The following is an 18,858-nucleotide window of genomic DNA, read 5'->3' as shown; positions in this document are numbered from 1 at the left end:
ATTCTCTATCGTCTGCTTTATTGCTGTTCTCCATCGCCTGTCTCATCACAACATTTTTTCTTTTGTCAAATCAACTTAATTAATGTGGTTCAGATGACATAATATTTTGAGTTTCTGTTGATAAATTAATCGCCTTCATTGTATTAAAGGTCCCGTTTTTCATGTTTTTTTTTGAAGCTTTGATTGTGTTTATAGTGTGCAATATAACATGTGTTCATGTTGCGCGTGTAAAAAATCACAGTATTTTTCACATAATTTACTTATCTGTATACCGCTGTTTCCACTGTCATAAAAACGGGCTGATGACTTCCTTGTTCTATGAAGTCCCTCCTTCAGAAATACGTAACGAGTTCTGATTGTGTCAGCGGTTCCTGTGTTGTGATTCGACAGCAGCTTAGCGAACCTTGCCCGGAAAGGTCACGCCTCTTACCATAACGTGGAGATGCACGCGCTCAGTGTTATTGTAAACATGTCTTTAATTTTACCCTATCAATTTGAGCCGGAATCAGACCCGGTGATTGGACTGCGGGATGAAAATAACAGCGTTTCGACGACATGGCGACAAACACACTCTACAAACGCAACTCTTGTGTATTCCTGTGGGCGGAGGTTAGTCAAAAAACTGTTTTAGTGACGTCATTAAAGAAGGAAGTAGAGGGATGTAGTCCAAACTGGCCGTTCGATGTAGGCGACTTCTGTTAAATAAAATATCTCGCTTGGCATTGAACTTTGAGCTTTAAAATTTTACAGATTTTATTTATACTCTAACAACAACATTACACACTAACTAAAGTTTGAAACATGGGATCACGAAGAACGGGACCTTTAACTGAAATGTTTAACTAAAAAATTTAAAGGGGTGGTTAATTATGATTTCACTTTTTTTAACTTTAGTTAGTGTGTAATGTTGCTGTTTGAGCATAAACAAAATCTGCAAAGTTACGAATTTCAAAGTTTAATGCAAAGGGAGATATTTTCTTTTACAGAAATCGCTTTTTAAGGACTACAACAAACGGCTGGTAGGGACTACAACAAGCTTCTTCCTGGGTTGGTGACATCACAAACCCCTAAAATTTACATAAATCCCGCCCCGAGAACACGCAACAAAGGGGGTGAGGCCATGTTGGGCTGCTTTAGAGAAGAGGAAGAGTTATTGTAGTAGATGTAGTCATGCCGTCATTTTACACCGGACTGCATCATAAACGAGGGTCAATTTCAACGCTGGATTTACACAAAAGATTAACATGACGGCACATGCTAGTCGCAAATTTGGCAAGCTATAATAAATGATCTGTGGGGTATTTTGTAACAAGCTGACATGGTTTTATTGAACTGACTGACAATCATATCTTATTAGAATAAAGAAAAATAATACATTTTCAGAAGTCTGGCGACATACAGTACATGCCAAGTAACTGGACTAAGCTTCTGACTGTTTTAAAGCTATAATAAAAGATCTGGCATAGTGATAAAGTGCAGAGATTCTCCAGCAGCGGGTGAAGACAGCAGGTCACACGTGTCACATAGTTACTCACTGAATGAAAAGACTGTCATTGTGTTAATTTTCTCACCTGCGGGGTTAACATCCCATGACCATTCAAACGGCACAGGAAATGAGCCACATGTCAACTCAACTTCAGACTGAACATGTGCGAGCTCTGCCTACAGCAGAATTCAGCTAAAATTACATTTTTACAACGACTTAGACAAATTTGACTCTTGACAGATGTGAAAGACCATGGTGGTGCATGAATTTCAGTGTATCAGCAAGTATCATAGTACTGCAAAAATATGCATTTGCATGTATAAACAATTAATTTACCAGTATGCAAATATCAAACCACCTAAATGTACTTCAAGTCAATGTTTTTTATTGTTATGTATAAATGTATCACTCCAAAACAGAACTCAATGATCATCATATGAGAACACAGTTGTCAGCCGATCTATTAATAGACACAATGCACATCCGCAGAGAATGTGTCCAGTGTTTTGTGCATGTACTGTATGTGTTCATAGGTGCATATATATGTGCATGTGAATCCAGCCCACCCTCTTTGAAGACAAAACATCACATATGAAGTCATGTGATCTTTGGACAATTTATATATCATTGGGGTTCAGCTTCAAGAGCAAACAGCCTTCGTTAACAAACTTGTGAGTAACATCATCTCGACCAACATAAAGAGAGGTAAGACGAATATCTGCACGATATATTGAACGTTTTCATGTTGTCAGACTACTATATTGACTGTAAAAACTGACAAATTCTTCTGTAATCTGTACATAAAACAGATCTAAATCTAAGCATGTCATACAGAGAGGACGTTGAGCATGAGTAAGTGTCTTTGTGTTTCATTAAAGAGGATTTTGATAGATATACATTGAGTATGATGTAAGCTGAGAATTATTGCATAGACTCACGTTCAATCACTGACACATTTATAGCGATTGCAAAAGTTAAAATAACATTCCCGTGTGGTTTGTTTCTGTCCAGGGAGCAAGAGGGTAAGTTTGAATTTATTTTCCTCTTCTGTGAATAATAAATCTACCTTGATCCAAGACTGTTAAACTGTCTTAAACTCACAGTAGTGTCCATAAAGCTTAACATTCACTGAAATTCCCCCAAATAAAATTCGCAATAGCAAAATAAATACAACTGAACAAAGTAAAAAAAAATTGAAATCAAATTTAAAATAACTGCATAGTTTAATCCTTATTAAAGTTACAAAAGTTGTTCAGTCAAGATCGGTGAGTGATTTTCTTTTTAGGCTGCTGTGACTTTAAGATCGAATGCACGGATTCAATACATTGCTACACATGCGTTTTCTTTCTCAACTGTTTAAGTTTATTTAAGACATAACGACTGTGCTTACAAGGATATTTTGTGTGTATTTGTCCGTTTAAGTGCAAAAAAATGTGAAAGAGAACTCAATTCAGTAATCATGCACTGTATGAGAGGCGGCTTTCTGTGCATATGCACAGCACAGAAAACAGCGCTCTAGTGTCGAACTGAGTTCTCTTTCGCATCTTCTTGCGCTTGAATGGTTTGAAACCACATTAAAATGCACATTCAGAAATCAATAAGCGGACTCGAAATTTTTATTTCATAAGAAGTATGCAGTTCCAGAATTGGAATCGATTTTCAATTCCCAACCCTATTAATAAGTAATATTATTGACTTAAGTAATGTAAATTTAGATGTTTGCATTTTCCTAACATATTGAAATAGCTAGTTTCACAGGGATGTGACGATTATGTCATAATGATAAAATTATGAGATTTAAAAAAAAAGATGTTTAAATAAACAGCTTTTCGTGTAGAATATTTCACCTTTTATGCAAACCCATTTCCACCAGATAAGAAAAATTAATAATAATTTTGACATTATAAATGTCGTTTTTATGTAATTATTGACTTTTTATGTAATAATTTCAACTTTTTCCTCATAATTCTGACTTTTGTCATTCTTTTGACTTTTTGTGAATTTTTTGTGTCATTAGTGTGATTTACCAAAGCATTTTTATTTCATATCTTTTCACTTAGATTAGGGCAAATTTACTGATTATTTTCCTGGACACCAATAATTATGGTTAAATTAAAGCTATGCTATTGTGGGATAAAATAAATGCATTGTAGTGAACTTTTATGAAATCTGTCGTTGCATGAACCAGAGTAAATGCAGGTTGATATAAACAACATTTTTAGATGCACTTAACAAATTATAGTTCTGATGATTCATAATGACTAAAAAGAAGAGAATGTGTTTCCACATTGTCTTAAAACCTTCACGGAGTTACTTCAGTTAAAACATTCCAGTTGGAGTTCTCAAGCAAAGAAAGGTTCATGTGTTCGAGGCTGTTGAGAGGGACTGTTGTTTGGAGCACAATGGCAATCTCAGTCTGTCCCTCTCTTGGCGGCCCAAATGAGAATCAGATTTCCTCTGTGTAGATGATCCGGTTTGCACATCGGCTCCTGGGCTTTTACCCTGATACCTGAGTTAAATGTTAACTTTATTGACCAGCGGCAGAGAGAGTTAGGTGAGATTCACCGTGAACGAGGTTGCATTGAACAAAGAGATTAGCAAACAAAACAAACCTTCCCTTCTTTTGACAGGAATTTGTGTTTAGCCCACTGAAAATAGACCCGAGGAAACAAATAAGGGCTCAGGGAGAAGAATTTATCTGGCAATTTCCAACAGGACACTTTTTGGTGTATATATGTCTTTTTTTGAAGCATTAGCAAGACAAACCCTACTAGACGTTACATATAGTACTGCAAAGTAACTACTTTGAAATACATTTATTGCAAATATCTCCACCATAAAACAGTGATTCTGAATAGACAAATAATGTCAATAATCAAAGTTATTAAAAATACATATGTAATGTTAGGAGTAGTTTCATATTAACATTTTCATCATATGTATTTCTATTTCAATTATTTTAATTTGTAAAGAGTTTATCGGTCCCAAACTAGCTACTGATTGGCCATTACATTTAATACAAATATCCAACTGTTACTCGGAAACATATTATCCTTTCTGACATAGTAATAATTGCAATTATTGCTCATATAAAATGAGTTTTCAAAAAATTAGTGCAAAAATAGTGCAAATGTCAAACCTCATATTAAATGTGTTAAATAAATAGATAAATATATAAAACATATATTTAACTCAACCCTTTAAATTTAAAAACACATCAGATTGTTAAGCACCTCTTCACTGATCAATTGTTGAAAACGGAAAAACAACATTTTAAGAGTTTTAGGTCCGTTTCGAACCGTATTAATGAAAAGTGCCAGCTGTATTTTGTTCTGGGAGGACATTCGGCTGTGTTTTGTTTGAACCTGCCCTACATCCAGTAAAGAACAGGAGAATAAGGGTGGATGGATATCATGTTCTTTGGCAGCAGAAGTTGATATGAGAGAAGCCGGTGAAGGGAGTGTTCATGTGTGACCGGATCAGTCGGAGGGTGGAGAATCAGGACTAGCAGTTTTCCCAAACTACATTATGTAATGACGCTGAGTTACATCATTCACGAGTCTAATCCTTCATTGTTTAAATGGAGCACAATTTCCTTCCTCTGCCCTGAAATGGCTTGTACGCAATTAAATAGTTCAATGAGATTATTGCTATACTTTGGTGACAAAACTGTCCACAGTAGCAAGCTTAATATGGCAAAAATCTCATTTTGGAGTGATTTTAATAGGAACTTTTATGCCATTTTACAAAATCTTGATTATTTTCCACATTTTCTCCATTGTTGCAGCTCCTCTCTTCCTAGTCTGTCAGTAACACTAAAGACTTTATCTACAGAAAGACGGTGCACTCGTATTATTATTATGAATGGGAGAAAGTGCAACGCACAATATGGCGGAATAAGTCCTGCCTTCTAAATAAGAGCCGATCACAGATTGCTAATTGTGTCACTGCAGCGGCCGTTATGCTGCAATCACACGGGGCGTTGGCATTAACGCTTCCCATTTACTTTGAATGGTTGACGTCACACATTGCCGAACTGAATTGTGGGTTCCATTGCTCGTGGCAGAAGTTGAAAATTTATTTTCAAACGGCAATGCTTGAACGTTTGAAAGCTGCGTTAGAAGCTCTAGTCCGTATAGAAACATTCAGACGCACGCTTCCTATAGAGATGCACACTTAGGACTTACATGGAGTTCAGAAACAGTGACACTAATATAGAGAATAACTATATTCTCTTTGTGCTTTGCAGAGCTTTTTCATGCTCAAGCAGCAACATTACACACTAAAGAAAGCATAATAGATCTTTAAAAAAATAACATGATCTGTCCTTGCTTAGAGTGAGTGTGTGCATTTTGCATGCATGCATTGCTCAATTGCAACCACATGCATGATTATTTTCTCATAATGCTGTCTGCATCTGCTTTGCACAGAGGAGGTGCAGGATGAGGAGGTGCTTGAGGAGGTAGAGGAGCAGGAGGAAGGTAGTGCCGCTTGTGCTAATGCTGCTGCTAAAACTACACCTAATAATGAATGAGGTTTGCCAGAATAAATAAACAGATGATGTTGTCGGTGAATCTCATGAATTGTGTCAAAACATATCCTAAAATAAAACTTGATTATTTTGCATAATCAATTATGTAAAAGAATGAAAATAATACTTAATTTTTACACCACAAAGCATGCAAAATATAATTAAGTTATTTCTTTTGATCAGTGAAAATCACTGTTAGCTTCATTTGTGTGCTTTAAAAAATGGATAATGCATGTTAACATAAATATTTATCATTATATGTTTTTCAAAGTCATAAATAAAACAAAGATTATTGGAATACATTTGACAAGAAAACACCTTTTAATTCAATGTGTTACTTGCCATTTCTTTGTAATTATTTGTGAAATTTATGAGCAATTTCTGAGTGAAAATTGTAAAACCTACAACATTTTTTCAGTATGTAAGTACTATAATTATAATTATTTAAAGTTAATAATTATAAGTAATGTACATAATCACATATAATGATTCAAAAGAAAGACACAAAAGACTTAAAGTCATAAAATGTTTTCGGATAAATCCTTCTGTTTACGTGTTCTTTATTAGGGATTGTAGAGGCCGCTGGGAAGCGAACACCCAATCCACATCATGCAGGTAAGAAAATACTGGATTATTCAGCAAGTGCTTCTAATACAATAAACAACACCCAATAATTACTTTCACAAAGTCTCTGATTAAACGAAGTGTGACACATTTGGGATGAAGTTTCGAACAATGTCAGCTATTGTCAGCTTAATGGACTACATCCATCATATGTAAGAAGTTTCAAGCACTTCCAGACTGTCTTAATCTGAAATACTCTGAATACAAAGTTGACCACCCAGATTTTCTTGAAAAGGCTTACACAAAATACCTTTTAGTGAAGATTCCCGTTTGTGATAAGGGACATGTCTTCGGGGCTTTCTCTGTGTCTCTGTGGATTTTAACATTGCTGTCATAGATGACATGGCTGTCTTTTCTTATTTAGATGCTGCTGAGGAACCTGGTGAAGAAGGTGAACATGATAACATCAGACTCATTCAAAACTGGTTTTACACTCGAAACTGAGCCCAGACAATCTTTGAACTAAATCATCAGCATTGCTAGTATGCAAGTGTTTTCATACATCTGTATTTTTCCCTTTCACTCCTGCCAACTGAACGCTACAGAAGAAACAAAACCAAAGCATAAGTGAGTGGAATTTTCAAATATAAATCATATCAAATAAAAGGATATATAATGTCAGGTTTATGTTCTGTTTTCATGGACTTTTAGGGTATGTTTACACGACAACAAGGTACTAAAAACTGAAAATTTTTCCTTTGCTTTTATCGTGTACAGATGACAAATATTGTCAAAATGATCCCAGTTCACACGGATCTGCGAAAACAGCTAAAAACGCTGTATTCTGCTGCCAGGCCAGTAGTTGGCGATGTCACTTGTAAAGAAACACTACGAGCCTATAGACTGAACACATAATACATGTGCGCTGACGTCACCTTTTCAGAAATTTGTGTTTACAAGGAGACAAAAATGTGCACTTTGAATCCCATTTTCAAAAGTTTGCATTTTCAGGCCCCCAAAATGCATTCTTGTGTAAATGAACGACCATAACACATAAAATGTTTTCTTTTTTTAGTTAAAAATTGTGTCGTGTAAACGGCCCTTTAGTTTGTAACACAGTTTCCCTGTGTTCTGTTCCTGTTTCTTTTGTTCCCACTTATCTGTCTCCTAGGTTATCTATGATTTGCACCTGTTTGTAGTTTAGTTGCCTTTGTTTGTCCCATATAACTGTATATATATATATATATATATATATATATACACACACACACTGGTGTGAAAAAGTGCTTGCCCCTTCTCCCCCCCCTTTTTTTTTTTTTTTTGCATGTTTGTCACACTTTAATGTTTCAGATCATCAAACAAATTTAAATATTAATCAAAGATAACACAAGTAAACACAACATGCAGTTTTTAAATGAAGGTTTTTTTATGAAGGGAAAACAAAATCCAAACCCACATGGCCCTGTGTGAAAAAGTGCTTGCCTCATAACTTAACTGTGGTTTATCACACTTGAATTCAGTTTCTCTAGCCACACCCAGGCCTGATTATTGCCACACCTGTTTGCAATCAAGAAATCACTTAAATAGGATCTGCCTGACAAAGTGAAGTAGACCAAGTGAAGTAGACCAAAAGATCCTCAAAAGCTACACATCATGTTGATATCCAAAGAAATTCAGGAACAAATGAGAAAGAAAGTAATTGAGATCTATCAGTCTGGAAAAGGTTATAAAGCCATTTCTAAAGCTTTGGGACTCCAGTGAACCACAGTGAGAGCCATTATCCACAAATGGCGAAAACATGGAACAGTGGTGAACCTTTCCAGGAGTGGCCGGCCGACCAAAATTACCCCAAGAGTGCAGCGACGACTCATCCAAGAGGTCACAAAAGACCCCACAACAACATCCAAAGAACTGCAGGCCTCACTTGCCTCAGTTAAGGTCAGTGTTCATGACTCCGCCATAAGAAAGAGACTGGGCAAAAATGGCCTGCATGGCAAGGTTCCAAGTCGAAAACCACTGCTGAGCAAAAAGAACATAAAGGCTCGTCTCAGTTTTGCCAGAAAACAACTTGATGATCCCCAAGACTTTTGGGAAAATACTCTGTGGACTGATGAGACAAAAGTTGAACTTTTTGGAAGGTGTGTGTCCCATTCTTATGATGAAATGTTTCTAGCCAGCAGCCATATCGCCCCGTAGCCCAAGACTGGTTGCCCACTGAAGCTAAGCAGGGCTGTTAGTACCTGGATGGGAGACCTCCTGGGAAAACTAGGTTGCTGCTGGAAGAGGTGTTAGTGAGGCCAGCAGGGGGTGCTCACCCTGTGGTCTGTGTGGGTCTTAACACCCCAGTATAGTGATGGGGACACTATACTGTCAAAAAGCACCGTCCTTTGGATGAGATGTTAAACTGAGGTCCTGACTCTCTGTGGTCGTTAAAAATCCCAGGATGTCCTTCGAAAAGAGTAGGGGTGTAACCCCGACATCCTGGCCAAATTTGCCCATTGGCCTCTGTCCATCATGGCCTCCTAATCATCCCCATACACTGATTGGCTTCATTACTCTGTCTCCTCTCTACCAATAAGCTGGTGTGTGGTGGGCGTTCTGGTGCAATATGGCTGCTGTCGCATCATCCAGGTGGAAGCTGCGCATTGGTGGTGGTTGAGGAGATTCCCCCCTTCAATATGTAAAGCGCTTTGAGTGTCCAGAAAAGCGCTATATAAATGTAAGGAATTATTATTATTATTATTATTATTATTATTATTATTACGTCTGGCGTAAAAGTAACACAGCATTTTTGAAAAAGAAAAGAACATCATACCAACAGTAAAATATGGTGGTGGTAGTGTGATGGTCTCGGGATATGTTGCTGCTTCAGGACCTGGAAGACTTGCTGTGAATTCTGCTGTCTACCAAAAAATACTGAAGGACAATGTCCGGCCATCTGTTCGTGACCTCAAGCTGAAGTGAACTTGGGTTCTGCAGCAGGACAATGATCCAAAACACACCAGCAAATCCACCTCTGAATGGCTGAAGAAAAACAAAATGAAGACTTTGGAGTGGCCTAGTCAAAGCCCTGACCTCAATCCTATTGAGATGCTGTGGCATGACCTTAAAAAGGCGGTTCATGCTCGAAAACCCTCCAATGTGGCTGAATTACAACAATTCTGCAAAGATGAGTGGGCCAGAAATCCTCCACAGTGCTGTAACAGACTCATTGCAAGTTATCACAAATGCTTGATTGCAGTTGTTGCTGCTTTATGTGTGGTGTATTAATTCTTCTGCATGCGTTCCTTAGTTTTGCATCTTTAGTGATTTCCTGTGTTCCTGAGTGATAGACTAGTATTTTCCTTTTTGTGCATGTTGCTTACTACTCAGTGTGAAACATAACTGTAATATAACCAAACAAAGTCCCAAATATATGACCATTTTACAAGAAAAATCTAATGCATTGTTGTTGATTTTTAAGACCCTTTGTGCCAGCTTTGGTGCCTCCCAAAATTCCTGATGGAGAGAAAGTTGATTTTGATGTGAGTACATTGCTTTTATTTTATTTTTAAATTTTTTTGTTGTTTTTTTTTTAATTTAATTTTATTTAAATTTATTTTATTGTAATATATTTTTTTAAATGTTTTGTGCATTATATTACACCATTAATTTAAGTATGCACGTCTACTTCATTGCGTTCTTAGTTTGCAGCTATAAGCAGCAAATTCTTTCGCAATACGAATATTCGTTTACTGTCATAACAATAAATCACTCTGAACTTTCACTTACTAAACTAAACAATGTTATGTGACCTGTAGATTTTCATTGCACTGCCATAAAAACATGTGTGACATATGTATTTTTTACTGCACTGTACATTACCACTATAGCTTAATGACCTTTAAAAAATATATCCTCAGGATATTCACCGTAAACGTATGGAGAAAGACCTGACAGAGCTACAGACTCTCATTGAAGCACACTTTGAGAGCAGAAAGAAAGAGGAAGAAGAGTTAATCAGCCTCACCCAACGGATTGTAAGATATACACCCTACCACTGTAAACATGATAAGACAAGTGAACTTTGTGTTGAAATGACCCTGCTGAAAAGACAAATATGCTAGTTCACCAGCTAGGTTTGTTGGTAAACAGTTGGGATACACTGGTCCACCAGCTGGACTAGCAACAAATCAGCTCTAACCAGCATGGAAATTTCTGTGCTCTTTCCAGCCGGACTGCGACTTTAGTCCCACATAGCCAGACTGTCGACTACAACCTAAAAAGAAAACTTCAAAATAAATAAATATATTCAAATAAAGGCAAGATTCCATGAACTTCCTTATAGAAAACAATCAAAAATAGAAAATGTGTTTAGTGATCAGAATTCTTGTATGTCCAAAAGTAATAACTATTTTATCAAACTCAAAAAAAAACAGAGCCAAATATACTACAATTTGTAATTATGCCAATTATGAACGAGTGTCTTAACACAGCGTGAGAAAACTACATCAAATTATAGTTTCCTGGAAATTAATATGTAAATAACATTCTTTTGCTAGTAAGAAAGATTTTTTCATTCATGTGAGTGTATGTGCAAAGAAGAATCACACTACCATTCAATTTTACTAAACTTACTGGCTTACTGGGGTAAATAATAATACTTTTATCCAGCACAGACCTATGAAATTAGTCAAAAGTGACAATAAAGATATAACATTACAAAGTATTCCTATTTCAAATAAAGTCTGCTCTTTTGAACCTTATATTCATCAAAGAATAATATACAAAAATATGAAGCAGCACAACTGTTTTCAAGATTGATAATAATCAGAAACATATCTTGAGCAGCAAATCATCATATTAGAATGATTTCTGGAGGATCATGTGACACTGACGACTGGAGTAATGATGCTGAAAATTCAGCTTTGATCACATTTTAAATTACATTTTAAAATTTATTTTAAATTGCAATAATATTTCACAATTTTACTGTTTTGATAAATTAAATACAGCCTTGGTGAGCAGAAGAGACTTTAAATTAAATTTTAAAAATATTACAAACTTTTGACTGCATGGTTGTGCAAGTGTCAAACTAAACTCTTTCAAATATTTTAGACTCTCTCTCTCTTTGTTTTTGAAGTCAAACTAATAATTAGTTCATCATCAAAAGTGGGATAAATGTACCTGTTGTCATCTTTATTCAAGTCAATTCACCTTTATTTATATAGCGCTTGTTTCAAAGCAGCTCTACTGTACAGTAATAAAAGGAAAATAATGCATTTCAGCTGTTGTTCAGCTGAAGTCAGTTCAGTGTTGATCCAGTTCTGTTGTAAACATCATCAATAATTAAATTAGTTCATTTCATATAAGCAATTCTGCAGAAAACACAGATGTCATCATCGTCCAGCTCTGTTCATTTCTCACACAACATCATCAGAACAGTCAGATCAGATCAATAATATTGTTGAATATTAAGTGTTGTGACCATCAGGAGAACCGCAGGTCAGAGCGAGCGGAGCAGGTCCGGATCCGCACGGAGCGAGAGAGAGAACGGCAAAACAAACTAGCCGTAAGTTTCTCCAAGAGGACATCAAGGCGATCCTATAGGAAGAAACAGTCGCTTATAGTAATTCATTTCTTTTTCTTTCAGGAAGAAAAAGCACGAAAAGAGGAGGAAGAGGCCAAGAGGAAGGCTGACGATGACGCTAAGAAGAAAAAGGTTCTCGCGAGCTTTCAGTACACCGGATACATGCAAAGGGTAAAGCCGCTCAGAGGTCAAAGGTCACAGCACGTGTCACAAATGCTCACTTCTTGTTTGTTTTTGATTGACAGACAGACAAAAGGGGTGGGCCTAAGAAGCAAACCGAGAGAGAGAAGAAAAAAACCATCCTGAGCGAACGCCGTAAGGAACTGAACATCGAAAACCTCGGCGCGGACAAGCTGAGGTAAAAAAACACACCAAAAACCTCCGCCAACATGACGTATAGTGAAGTATGTTTAACATGCACTGTGACATGAAGCCAAAGGCTGTTGCTTCACATTCATGGACTGGTTCATCATGTTCTCATGTGGGTTTTCATGCAGAGAAACCGCAAACGAACTCTGGAAGTGGATGCGGCAGCTTGAAGCCGAGAAGTTTGAGCTGCAATACAGATACATGTGCCAGAAATACGAGGTGAGGCTTCCACACGGTGTCGTTTTATAGCTTCACCAGAAGAAGATGTTAAAGGGGAAAACAGTAACATTAGGACAGGACGTTTATGGTGTGTCATACAACTATCAATTACATGCAGTCACACCTAGCACAGACTTGGCAGAACAATCATACGGGCCGGTTCCCAGAGATATAATTTGATTGACATGAGAAGGATGTAAAATTGTACGGCAATGATTCACCGAGATTGATTCATGCGTGTGATTTTCTGTCTCATAGATCACCGTCCTCAGGAATCGAGTCAGCGATCATCAGAAAAAGTAAGTGGCGGTGAAATGGAGCTGATTTATCCGTGCATTATCAAAAGTTACATTCACACCACGAACCAAAATGACCAGTTTAGATTTTCTACTTTATTTTGGTGAGGTTGTTCACATGACCTTTTAATACGGCCCCTATCAGACAATAATAATCATATTTTTGTAATTAGGCCTAAAGTTAGAAGACTAGTTTGACCGTTTGGGGTCAGTACGATTTTTTTTTTTTTTTAAATGTTTATGAAAGAGTCTCGTATGCGCACTAAGTCTGGATTTATTTGATCAGAAATGCAGTAAAAATTGTGAAATATTATTACAATTTCAAATAACTGTTTTCTATTTTAATATATTTTAAAATGTAATTTATTAATGCAATGCAAAGCTGAATTTTCAGCATCATTACTCCAGTCTTCAGTGTCACATGATCCTTCAGAAATCATTCTAATATGCTGATTTGATGCTCAAGGCAGATTTATTATTATTATCAATGTTGAAAACAGTTGTGCTGCTTCAAATTTTTGTTGAAACCATCATGCGTTTTTTTCCAGGATTCTTTAATGAACAGAAAGATCAAAAGTACAGCTTTTATTTGAAACAGAAATCTTTTGTAACATAATATACATTACTGTCACTTTTGATCAATTTAATGCATCCTTGATGAATAAAACTATTCATTTCTTTTACAAAAATCTTACTGACCCCATTTTTATAAATAGTAGTTTACACTTTGTCTGCAATAGCTCATATAGTGCAATTCATGAATTATTTTATGATTCACCCCAGAAGTAAATCAAGCATTCCACTATGATGAATGTTCAGTTAGATTGTTGAAAAAACAAAAAAGTTGGCTCAAATTGAATTCAGTTGATTTTTGTCAGTATATCACATTCAGCTGCATGAACTTGCCCAAAAACATGTCAAGCCTTCCACAGTTATTAAATATCAAGCAACTGTCGAACAAGAAAACATGTTACCTTCAGTTCAGATATGAATAGTGATGAGCAATAGTCCTAAAATAACATATTGACCTCAATGTCTTCAAATAAATGCCTTGGTAAAGACCTAGCTAAGATGCGTAATGCCGCTAGGCTAATCTAACATAGCATCATGTTTCCAGAACTTTCTGTGTGAAATAACAGTTGCTGTTTTGTTGTAGCACGACCATCGACCAGACTGTGATCCGAAAGCAATGCGAAAGGAAATGCAAAAAACAGACAGATGCTGCACTGAGTGCATGAGACATACACAAAAGTACCATGTGTGACAGGATCAGATGTTAATACCCTGGTATTTTGATATGCCTTTCTGCTAAATGATCATATTTATATGCCATATGTCATTGTAAGACTACCATGCTATTACCTATGGGCATTACCATCATGCTATTGTCCAAAAACATGGTGTTATACGGGAGCTTAGTAATCGCAACTTTTTATTTCACAAATTGCAAATCTTTCAATTCTGAGTTCATTTCTCGCAATTCCAAGTTTATAACTCACAATTCTGTCTTTTTCATTGAGATGAGTGTCAAAAGTCAGAATTGTAAGATAAAAGCCACAAACCCGATTCCAAAAAAGTTGGGACACTGTACAAATTGTGAATAAAAAAGGAATGCAATAATTTACAAATCTCATAAACTTATATTTTATTCACAATAGAATATAGATAACATATCAAATGTTGAAAGTGAGACATTTTGAAATGTCATGCCAAATATTGGCTCATTTTGGATTTCATGAGAGCTACACATTCCAAAAAAGTTGGGACAGGTAGCAATAAGAGGCCAGAAAAGTTAAATGTACATATAAGGAACAGCTGGAGGACTTATTAGGTCAACTGGCAAACATGATACAGAAGCGCAGGCGTTTTCTCTGGGCCGAGGCTCATTTAAAATGGACTGTGGCAAAGTGGAAAACTGTTCTGTGGTCAGACGAATCAAAATTTGAAGTTCTTTTTGGAAAACTGGGACGCCATGTCATCCGGACTAAAGAGGACAAGGACAACCCAAGTTGTTATCAGCGCTCAGTTCAGAAGCCTGCATCTCTGATGGTATGGGGTTGCATGAGTGCGTGTGGCACGGGCAGCTTACACATCTGGAAAGGCACCATCAATGCTGAAAGGTATATTCAAGTTCTAGAACAACATATGCTCCCATGCAGACGTCGTCTCTTTCAGGGAAGACCTTGCATTTTCCAACATGACAATGCCAGACCACATACTGCATCAATTACAACATCATGGCTGCGTAGAAGAAGGATCCGGGTACTGAAATGGCCAGCCTGCAGTCCAGAACTTTCACCCATAAAAAACATTTGGCGCATCATAAAGAGGAAGATGCGACAAAGAAGACCTAAGACAGTTGAGCAACTAGAAGCCTGTATTAGACAAGAATGGGACAACATTCCTATTCCTAAACTTGAGCAACTTGTCTCCTCAGTCCCCAGACGTTTGCAGACTGTTATAAAAAGAAGAGGGGATGCCGCACAGTGGTAAACATGGCCTTGTCCCAACTTTTTTGAGATGTGTTGATGCCATGAAATTTAAAATCAACTTATTTTCCCCTTAAAATTATACATTTTCTCAGTTTAAACATTTGATATGTCATCTATGTTGTATTCTGAATAAAATATTGAAATTTGAAACTTCAACATCATTGCATTCTGTTTTTATTCACAATTTGAACTTTTTTGGAATCGGGTTTGTAGTATTACCATGTTTCTATATGTATACACTCTTAGCCCGGATTTTATATTTACTTAAAAAATATAATTACAATATACTTAAAATATTTAAGTTTGGTTGCATTACTTATAAAATATAAGTATATTCTACTAATTTGTGGGTGTATTTGAATGTGTTAATAAATGTAAGTTAAATGCACTTAAATTATTAAGTTTTTCTCCTGGCCACGCCTCCTTCACACTGGTTTGCGGCAGGTAATGACGCCATTTTGTCGTGGTGTGTATGAATTCAAGGAGCTGTTGATGAGCAGTTGGAACATTTGTTTTGGCTGTTCTACAGACATTTTTTCCTAACATTTACCTTATAGTTTTTCACCAAAGGAGAAAATCACAATTTTTAAGTTACCATCATCGAGGGTCAGTGTTTGTTTTAGTTGAGCTCTTGACCCTTGACTTTTTAATATTAGATTTTGTTTGGGCAGTTTTAACTGTATTAAAACCAACCAGACAAGCAAAGTTAAAAGATGATCAGGTGATGTTGGTTATGTTTTCACATAATCATTATTTCATCTGAATCACTAAACTCATTTAGAGCCCAATCTCTGAGTTAGATTTACATTATTGATTACAGCAGCACTGTGATTCTACAGCGGAGGATCAACTTCTACAATACAATTTTTTTTTTTAAAGTTGTCCTTATCACAAAAAAAAAAAATATATATATATATTTTAGGCACACACAGACATCAAGAATCAGCCTGTGAATCTCAACGACGGTGACAAGCAGCATGTTCTGATAAACAGATCAACTCTGAACATTAGAAAACAAGCTACTAAAAAGTCACAGAAAAACAGCAAAATTTAAATAGTGAGAATAAAGAAAATTACTAAGACAATTCAGCTCATAATTTATTCATGCAGCAATGCATGATGGGAGGCATGGATGAATTTTGATTGGTGGCAAGTTAACTTGCTTAGTACATTGAACTTAAATATACTAGTTGTAATAACTACAAAGTAATTAATATTACAAAACATTTTAAGTTAAATGAACTCGAATTATTAAGTTCACATTACTTAATCATTACTTAATTTTTTTAGGGCAACCAGTTTCCTCAAATTTTTTAAGTAAATTCAACTTATCCAGGCTAACAGTGTATATTTTATGCAAAATATACACTATTTTTTGTCAACTTTATACCATATATGGTATTTAAATTGCACAAAAGGCACTTGCCATCATGCTAGTGTCCAAAACATGGTATTACCATATTTTTATGTTTTTATGCAAAATATTAAAATATACATTGTAAAAATGTTTTGTCAGGCAACTTAAAAATATATATTAATCTAAAACAACTTGTTTAATTCAAGTAAAAAAATATAATTTAATATTACTGAATAAATCTTAATGCAACAAAATAATTTAATAAACAGGAACATAATCGGGTACAAACAATTGCACTGAATGATCATATTTATATATGGTATTTAAATGGCACTGTAAGGTACTTTAAAGAATACTGTGGTATTACCATCATGCTTGTGTCCAAAACATGGCATTACCATGTTTTATATAATATATTATTATGCAGAATATAACAAAAATATACAAAAAAAATTATCAGGTAAAAAGGTACAAATTTACTCTTTGTACTGTAGTATATCAGACAACTTTGAAACTAAAATACATGTGGTAGTATAAATATGTCACTTTTTGCAAGCATGTGGACAGCTGCTCAACACTGAAGCGAGTGTGAGTCAGGTAGTTTAATTATAGATGACTATCAGCATAAAATAACAAACAACAGAGCTGCTGTTCCAAACACGGGGTCTGAAACCAGCAGTCCATCCCGTCATTCAGCGGACTTAACTAAGCCCAAGTCAAACCCAGAGTTCTCGTGTGTGTCGGATAGGTGATTTATCTCACGCCAAACCCATGACTCCTGCCTGACTCATGCCAAATCTGTACAGACTTGCCGAGCTGTTATGGCTAATCTGACCGGTACTGAACTGAGCTCAGCTGTAATACCGCTGGGATGTTCTACCAGGCTCAACTGTGGGAATACGAGGTGTCTAACAAAGGATTTTTTGTAGACAACAGCAAGTTTATGTATCTCTAGTCTCCACTAATGTTACTGTAAATTCTGTTCCAAGATGTTTCTAAGTGCTTTCCTCAGGGGATCCGCTCAGTCATGCCAACACGTTTAATTACCCGACTGGCACGAGCAAGGACACAGGGAGCGGTACGAGTTAAATCCGGCAGCTGTTCAAGAGTTAAAGGGGAAGTTGTAGTAGGGGGTCAGACAGACACGGGGCTCCTGGGAGATCCTGTTGTAAGCGCTAGAAGAATGTGAGATTTGCTCCGGTCTGACCCTGCTACTGCCAGAGATATACAGCTGCTGCCAAATAAGACTAATCTGATGCTGGTATAAATAAAGAAACATGGATTTTGTTAACACCTAATGTACTGGTGAATATATTAGGTCATGCTACATTCTTAAAAATAAAGATATATGTGGATCTAAAAGACTGGGGCTGAAGCATTTGAAGAATCTTTGTAAGTTTTATTACCCCAAATAGGTCACAGGTCTGTATGTAAAATCAATAATAAAATGCAACTGTAGGGTAATTTTACTGTTAAAGACCCAAAAGACCAGATATGATGAAGAAAATAATGCATTTGTTGTTTTTTTTTTCCATTAGTACCAAAGGATCCAGGACTAAGAGAGGACTAAGAAAATAATGCAGCTTCGCAGAGACTCACCAACAACATTATTTGCATTGATAATATGTTTAAATATAATTATATAATATTCTCCCAATCTTTTTTTTTTTTTTTTTTTTTTTTGAAGAGATACAAATATTAAAATCAACAGTCTGAATAGAATGATGAACCAAGCTGGATGACTAATAAATAACAGTCCACATTTGTCATATTAATATTTGCTATGACTCTTTTCAATGATAATTATATGCAAAGTGCCATGATGTGCCATCATTTATGATGTTATCTTTTTATCAATTTAATATTAATGAATCATATACATAATGTGAAAGTAAAGAAAATGCATGCCACCTTTTCAGCTTTATTCCAGAGCATTGAAAGCATGACCATAAATGGTTAATAAAACATTATCAGG

General features: G+C 36.0%; 1 protein-coding gene across 2 annotated transcripts; it reads left to right on the top strand.

Moving 5' to 3' along the window:
* Positions 1–1,972: 1,972 nt before the first annotated feature.
* On the top strand, positions 1,973–18,565 carry tnnt2b (troponin T type 2b (cardiac)). Of its 2 annotated transcripts, XM_048198547.1 has the most exons (14): positions 1,973–2,191; positions 2,296–2,338; positions 2,498–2,508; positions 6,585–6,632; positions 7,006–7,032; positions 7,187–7,208; positions 10,045–10,105; positions 10,484–10,600; positions 12,055–12,132; positions 12,214–12,321; positions 12,396–12,508; positions 12,648–12,738; positions 12,997–13,037; positions 18,422–18,565. In XM_048198547.1, exons 2-14 carry the CDS (start codon positions 2,310–2,312, stop codon positions 18,459–18,461), a joined length of 786 nt encoding a protein of 261 aa, XP_048054504.1. In that variant the 5' UTR covers positions 1,973–2,191; positions 2,296–2,309; the 3' UTR covers positions 18,462–18,565. The 2 variants fall into 2 exon arrangements, with proteins under 2 accessions (XP_048054504.1, XP_048054505.1); XM_048198548.1 differs by lacking the exons at positions 1,973–2,191; positions 2,296–2,338; positions 2,498–2,508 and adding an exon at positions 5,912–5,967.
* The last annotated feature ends 293 nt before the right edge of the window (positions 18,566–18,858 follow it).

The sequence above is a fragment of the Megalobrama amblycephala genome, linkage group LG8 (assembly GCF_018812025.1).
Source record: "Megalobrama amblycephala isolate DHTTF-2021 linkage group LG8, ASM1881202v1, whole genome shotgun sequence".
Classification (NCBI taxonomy): domain Eukaryota; kingdom Metazoa; phylum Chordata; class Actinopteri; order Cypriniformes; family Xenocyprididae; genus Megalobrama; species Megalobrama amblycephala.
This window is presented reverse-complemented; position numbering and strand designations above follow the sequence as displayed.